Source organism: Gymnoscopelus microlampas, assembly GCF_963454915.1.
Source record: "Gymnoscopelus microlampas genome assembly, chromosome: 15".
NCBI lineage: Eukaryota > Metazoa > Chordata > Actinopteri > Myctophiformes > Myctophidae > Gymnoscopelus > Gymnoscopelus microlampas.
The window spans coordinates 47,284,419-47,292,205 of record NC_139952.1 but is presented as its reverse complement, the minus strand read 5'-3'; the positions used below and the strand labels follow the sequence as shown (position 1 = coordinate 47,292,205).

Sequence of the window (7,787 nt, the reverse complement as noted above, 5' to 3'; positions counted from 1 at the left end):
ACTTTTACAAGTCTGCAGAGACGGGGAAATACAAAGTATACGGCGTAAATAGTTAGTTAGGGCTGGAACTTTATGACTATCTTCTTAGTGATTATTCTATCGATTACGTTTTCGGTTAAAGGTAGGGTAAGTAATATATTTTGGTTAAAACAAAAAGTATTTTGTTAAAAGGTTAAAGCACTATATTCTGCTCTTTAATAAACAGAAAATACTTTTTCCGGTAGGTGTCAAAAGGTGTTCCAGTTCCAATTTTTGTCTGCTCATTTCCTAGTGTCATCACTTCCAATTTCACTTATTTAATCTGTATCCTGATTGAGTTCTCTGTCCTGATTGGATAGAATTGGAAATGAAACTGAAACTGAAACGAAAATGCATTTTCTGTTTAATAAAGAGGTGGAGAGACAAGGAGACTCCTTTTACTGAACAAACACTCTATAGCGATGAGTACTATCACAATATAGAGCTATTTAACACTTATTTTAACCAAAGAAAATCACTTACCCTACCTTTAATCAAATAATGGAGAAGCATGTGTGGATTTTTTAGTTTTTTATTAACAAATCGATATTTCTAATAGATTTTTTTAAATAATTGACTAAATTGATAAGTCTACTCTATTTTTTTAAAGTTTTTTTTGCCACAGAGTGGTGTCACATAAAAAGGCATCTACAGATTGTGTTAAGCTTATATCTATATTTGAAATTGTGTTATATTAGTGGTTGTTGATCAATACATTAAATTGATTAGTTAGATTAAAGGGATAATTCACCCGCAAAATGACTTGCTTTCTATGGATTACTCACCTCATGGAGACTTGAATTCATGGAGATTTTTTTAGTTTTTGTCACATTCCTGAGACAATAATTTGATGACCGGCGGGCGTGGACGTTAGCATCTTTCCGCCGGTCATCAAATTATTGTCTCAGGAATCAAAAAAACAAAAAAATCCCCATGAATTCAAGGCTTCATGGGGTGAGTAATTGATAGAAAATGAGTAATTTTTTGGGTGAACTTGTCAGATTAACTGTCGTTGTGTTATTTATTTTTCGACATCGTTTCAGAACGACTCCACTGGCCAGAGGTGGAAATGTCCAAGCATCACGTCCTCCTGAACTCCTCCTCCTCGGCCGCCGAGAAGACGAAGACAACCCCACCCCCCGCCAGCCCCCCGATGACGACGTCATCGTCCCACCACCACCCCCACCACGTCAAGGTGGACAGGATGTCCTCCTCCAGTCCACCCACAGCGTCCCACCACCGCCACCGTGTCCACGTGGACAGGATGTCCTCCTCCAGTCCACCCACAGCGTCCCATCACCGCCATGGTGTCCACGTGGACAGGCTGTCCCCCTCCAGCGTCCTCAGAAACCTGCTGAGCAGCAACAGCTACAACGTGCTGCTTCAGGCTGAGGACCAGAGGGACAGACAGAGACACAGACACAGCCCCCAGTAAGTAGTCCTGTCTGTCTGTCACCAATTATTAACATCATCGCGTAATCGCAATAATTTGAGACAATCGCAATAATATGAGACAATCGCATTTTTTGCATAATCGTCATAATCGTTTCCATGTTGGAAAGCTTTCACACTTTTGAAAAATCTGATTTGTGCAAATCTTTGAATATATATTTTCAAAGCGAACATTTGTAACTCAGATCTTTGCTGCTGTGGGATCCCTGGAACAAAACATTTTACAAATGTTCGCTTTAAAAAAATATATATTCAAAGATTTGCACATCTTTTCACAAATTAAAAAAAAAATCAAAATTCAAAATAAAAAAATAGCAGATCTACAAGCTCATAGCACGGCACCAAGTGCTGTGCTATGAGCTTGTAGATCTATTTTTACATAAATAAATACAATTATTAAATATGTAAATATGTATTTGTATATTTCAGTTATTTGCCATATCAGCTCTGTGCTATTTTTTTCATTACGAAATGTAAATGTTATTCATAATGATCCAATGTTCAACGGCCAAACACAAACACACAATTAAATCGTAAATCACACTTATTTGAGTGGCAATTAATGGTCAACTTAAATGTGTCAGCCCTAGCCCCCAGCAGCAGCAGCAGCAGCAGAAGGGCGCCCCCTACAGGCGGGCTAAGACCTCCTCCACCAGATGCACCTCCACCTTCCAGAAGCGGAACCGCTCGTGCGTGACGGCGAGTCGTGCGGTGGCGGCGGGCCGCGCCCCGCAGGGAAACGCTGGAGGCTCCATCAAGTCAAACTCAGCCGTCGCAGGTAATGATGAAACTATAACGTGTTTTACTACTATAACCACCATTTTAAAATGTCACAATACATGTATCGTTTAACCCACTTTTTCACGTCACCGACCCCCAAATCGATATGTATTTGGCCGCGGACCCCCATCTGAAAATGTTTTGTCCCAGGGAGGGACACCCAGAAGAGAAGATTTATGTATAAAAAAAAATATTTGTATACAAAATTCCAAACACAGATCTTTTTTAAATTGACAAAAATAGCAGATGTACAAGCTTGCAGCTTGGCTATTCCTTTGATAGCCAACGTATAAAAGGACCGCTGGTACCGCTGGTAAAAAAGGACCGCTGGTAAAAAAAAACGAACTAATATAAAAGCAAAGGTTTTAGGAGTAGGAACAAAATGACTAAAACCAGTTAGAAAAGAAAAAAGTTTTTTATTTATTTTTTATTTTACTTTCATATTGTAATTATGTCATGTATCTCCTATCCAACAACTAGCGTTATTATTTTAGTATGCAATAAAAAATGACATAATGATTTTATAATGGGGTGTTTTGGTGGGGGGCACCAAAAAAAATCTTGCTTAGGGCCACGAAAATCCTAGGGCGGCCCTGCCAAGGACCCCCTAGCCGAGAGAGAGATGAAGCAAGGACCCCCTCTACATATTGTATAAAATTGAGATGCAGATTAAACCTTTTTTTTTTACTTGGTCTGCTCTTTTTTCCCTCAACACGATACCTCTTTGTGAGCTGGTAGATCTGCTATTTTTTGGCTAAAATTCTGCTCAGAAAAGGAATGCTAGGGTTTAAGTGGTTAATGTAAAAAAGAAAGTTCCTATCACACAAAGATTTGGCGGACCCCCTATAGTAGCTCTGAGGACCCCCTAGGGGTCCCGGACCCCCTGTCGAAGACCCCTGGTTTAGGCATTTAGCAGACACTCTTAATCCAGAGCGACTTACAGTAAGCAAGGACATCATCATTTTATAAATTGTGTAATCACACAACAGGACTTTTATCTTTGCTTTTAATTCATTAAGACCTGAGGCCCATTCTTACTAATGTCTTCTAAATCCTAACAGTTTTCTGAAAAACATATGTTTTCATATCAGTGGTTCTCAAACTTTTTCATGTCAAGGACCCCCAAAATGATATGTACAGTATTTGGCCGCCGACCCCCATTTCAAACTATATTGTTCCAGGGACCCCCCCCCCCCCCAGAAGCAAAGATTTCAGTTAAAAATGTTCGCTTTAAAATAATATAAATATATTAATTTGCACACATTTTCTCGATTTTTCAAAAATAGCAGATCTACAAGCTCATAGCGCGGCACTCGGTGCCGCGCTATGAGCTTGTAGATCTGCTATTTTTGAATAGCCCAAAGTGTAAAATAATGCTTTTTTAACTCAAATCAAAAAGTGACACAGATGCGTTCCAGGTGTTAATGGGGGGGTTTTAATCCATGCAGGTACCTTCTCCAACGTCCCCGTGAAGTCCTCAGCGGCTCGGAGCATCTCTGTGCTGGGCAGCCCCATGGGCCTGTCCCCTCGCCCCGCCCCCAGGCCCAGGAAGCCGCCGCCGTGCGGCTCGCCTCGCGCCACCAAGCTGCCCGCGCTGCCCCCCCCCAGGCCGCCGTGGTCCCTGGCACCGGGGCCGCTGGACAGCGGCCGCAAGCTGTGCATCCTCACGGCCATCAAGCCCTCCAACGTGGAGAAGGAGAAGGTCAAGTTCTTCAAGTCGGACTTCGCCTACAACCCCCAGTTCGAGTACAGCAGCCCCGTGTCGCCTCTGGTGCTGGCCCGGCACAGTGCCGCCTCCGATCGCTTCCTGACACAGGTAGGAAGAAGCACCACATTGTTATCGTCACCTTTATAACTAATGGCCTTGTCAAGTTTTTCAGGAAAAATAAAAAACGAATCCAAAACAAAACTATATGATATTTCTTAACCATTTCATTTTAATTTCTATTAAAATAAAAATAACACTGTCTGTCAGTTTTTTAGTTTTTTTTTTTTAGTTTAGTTTATTTTGATCCATCAACAATTACACCAAATTACCACACTATAATCCAATCCTGCCTATGCCTATCCTTCCTACATGTTGTTTTAACTTAGTTACATCATTTATAAAGTTCATATTGTATTAAAGGACGACTTCACCACTTTTCAACATATCTTCATATAATAGGTCCTCACTAATGCTCATGATAAAATGATACAATGTTTTTCTACTTGGTCTCTGTCTCATAGGAGGGCTGTGGACAGTCCAGAAACCCGTCTACCAGTGACATCATCGTTAGGCAGGATTTTTTTCCCCAAAAAGATTTAAAAAAAATTATTCCTATTTTTATTAAGGCGAGAACAATGGGATCTATTATTGCATTGCAACTTTCCAGGAATACAAAGCCTGCAGTTTCTATTAGCTTGGATTCCCCATCGATGATGTCACTGGTAGACAGGTTTCTGAACTGTCCACAGCCCTCCTCTGAGACACAGACTGATTAGGAACATTTTTTGCCATTTTATCATGAGCATTAGTGAGGACCTATTATATGAAGATATGTTGAAAAGTGGTGAAGTCGTCCTTTAACACTCAAAGTATTTTGTAATTACAGTCAAGATGTTACAGTTATGTAACATAAGAGATTTAAATAGGTTTAAATCGTATTCAGTCTGACTTAGGCCAAAAAAAAAGGACCAAAAATTGCCTAAATCAATAAATAATTTGGCCTAAGTCACAAAACCATGTGACTTAGGCCAAAAAAAAACTATTTTGGCCTAAGTCACACTAGGGAGTTAGGCCATTATACTAAAAGGTGAGTGAACAGCATGATCCTTTTCAATTAGGAGATAGGCCACTTTACCAGAGGTGGCCAGTGTCATGAGGAGCTGACTTAGACAAAAAATATCATTTTCCTCAAAAAATCACATAGGCCACTAGTTTAGCAAGGTGACGATATGTTTTTCTTACATGTAGAGTATTTTCCTACCAGTTTAGTCGTTACGCCAATTCATTCCTTCCAACTGCTTGCCACTGCTGTTGTACACCAGTGGTGATTGTGTAGGGTGGCAATTGCCCCCCTGCTGGCCAGCCAGGGGGGCAATTGCACCAGGTCTCCTAGAACCAGGAGACCTGGTACTACTGCCAGACCCTAGTGGTTGAAATCTGAATCATTGTGGACTTCGCATGACGTGTATCTGTCTGTGTATCTGTCTTCCCATTTATGCCATATATGGTGAAAAGAGTGACAAAAGAGGGATCCCTCTGTCTGTCTGTGTATTTTATTAATGCCATAACGTTTCAACCTTAAAGGTCTTCATCAGGCAAATATTTGCAAAACTGTCGTCCACCATTGACAGCCTGACAACCTAATGTCACTGCTGAGTCAGAAACACATACATGGTCGCTGTTAAGATGCCTCAATAAAATTACAGTACGTAGTGTGCACATTGAAAAACCTGTGACTAGAAAACAACCTGTGATATGTCTTCTTTTATATTCCTGAACCACTTAACTGGCAAAGGACGTAGTTGTTTTCAAAATAGTCTTTGTTCACAAGCTGTTGCAGCCACCTCTCAATTCACCAAACCTCCGGATCCAGTTTACAGTTTGCCTCCCATGCGTGTGAACTGGCCCATGGCCTGATCGTACCTTCATCTATAAAATACCTTGGGGTTGCTATGCTGAATAGTTTTCCATCGGGAAGCCCGTGCTTGTTGATCTAAACAGGTACTAGCTTCCCTGATTGGCCAACCCAACACACTCAGGGATTGGCCAGGATTTGTGTGATGTTTGTGCTGCTGGATATCTAAGTGGTACCGTGCATTGATACGTAATTATCTTACAGGGAAAGCTATGGAGTCGCTGATATATGAAATGTTACTTTAATCTCAAATCTACAGAGTTGCTGGTGTATCGAATGTTACTTTAATCTACTTGAATCTACAGAGTTGCTGGTGTACAGAATGCTCCACTGGGCGGTGCACATGTGTCGTACTGGCACTCTAGTACAACCATACGAAAGCTCAGCAACTCTTGTGTTGGTGGGACACAACGTTTACTCCTTTGGGGGATATTTCAAGCACGACAACAGTGATGAAATTGCTGTGCACATCTTGAACACAGTGTCATTGCGTTGGACGACGTTGCCCCCAGTGAAAACTGGGAGAGAAGAATGTCCCCTTGAAGTTCCCCCCAGTCTCTGTAACCACACAGCTGTTCTGATAGAAGATACCGCCTACATCTGGGGAGGCCATTTAGGGAATCACGACTTTCCTTTCTCCAATGTACTCTATGCATTTGATGTGGACACCCGCACATGGTTCAAGGCTAAGCATTCTGGGATTGTTCAAAAAGGGAGGATCTTTCACTCAGCCTGTGTCTTGGAGAAGGTCATGTATATTTGTGGAGGATTTGACACTCAAAGGAACAATCTTTCCTTTGTGCTCAGTAATGATATGTGCAAGTTGGACACCACCACAATGGTCTGGTCTTTAATTAACACACCATACTTTCGATGTAATCTCTCTGCCACCATCATCGGGACAAAGATGTTTGTATTTGAGGGCGATTTATGCGATACTGGATTGTTCGACACAGAGACTAACTGCTGGCTGAGCATGTCTTCTGCAAATCCTTTTCCAAAAGAAATTCATCATCATTCAGCCTTTGCCTACAATGGAGAGCCGTACATATTTTGTCGCAGAAGAGAGAAAGACATTGTTCCGTTCTTGGAACGAAGGCTGCCCAGATTTCCTGTTAACCCGATTATCAATGATCTGTGGAAATTCAATCCAGAGACCTTCACCTGGAAGAAAGTTGAGCCCAAGGGGGACGGCCCGGGTCCAGGGTTTCATCATTTGTGCAGTTGTGTGGTGGGAGATCGTATCATCCTCTTTGAAGGACATGAAGAAGAGCCCGTAATCGCTGATGACCTGTACATTTTAGACTTTAATCCTAGTCTCAAGACGTTATGTAAACTAGCAGTTATTCAGTACGGTCTGGAACAGTCAGGACTCACTCACAACATCAGATGGGAACTGGCAGCCATGAAAAACAAAACGGTGAGCCCATGAAGAACAAAACAAAACAAGACGTGTCACGTGAAGCCTTCACCAATGTTAGCTTGGCTGAGACGGACACACACACGGAAGGACGGAGACGAAAACATACTCTCCACCATACTGGCGGAGACAATAAAGGGGTGAATGCTGAATGCAAGGAGTTGGCGCTACGTCCTCCCAGTGAGTGCTCCTCACTGGCAGGTGAGCCAGTAGGTTACAGCAGTACGTCCTCCCAGTGGGGGCTCCTCACTGGCAGGTGAGCCAGTAGGGTACAACAGTATGTCCTCCCAGTGGGGGCTCCTCACTGGGAGGTGAGCCAGTAGGTGTTATGATTAGGAAGGTTATGAAGAGGCTTGGTGTAGGCAGGGTTCTCTCCTGTGTGCGTGCGTGCGCGCGTGTGGGAGTCAACCTAAAAGTCAACCTAAAAGAACTACAAGACAAAATAAAAACACTTAAAACCAAGAAGGCCTGTGGGGCAGACGGTATTCTAAATG

The 7,787-nt window shown here is 42.3% G+C and overlaps 1 protein-coding gene across 1 annotated transcript in view; it reads left to right on the top strand.

Moving 5' to 3' along the window:
- The first annotated feature begins 1,091 nt into the window (after positions 1 to 1,091).
- matcap2 (microtubule associated tyrosine carboxypeptidase 2) overlaps positions 1,092 to 7,787 on the top strand; it is a 38,947-nt gene continuing 32,251 nt past the window's right edge. The window contains exons 1-3 of the mRNA XM_084080543.1: positions 1,092 to 1,449; positions 2,055 to 2,248; positions 3,699 to 4,066. Coding sequence (XP_083936669.1) covers positions 1,172 to 1,449; positions 2,055 to 2,248; positions 3,699 to 4,066 — 840 coding nt within the window. The 5' untranslated portion in view covers positions 1,092 to 1,171. The remainder of the gene's footprint in view (positions 1,450 to 2,054; positions 2,249 to 3,698; positions 4,067 to 7,787) is intronic.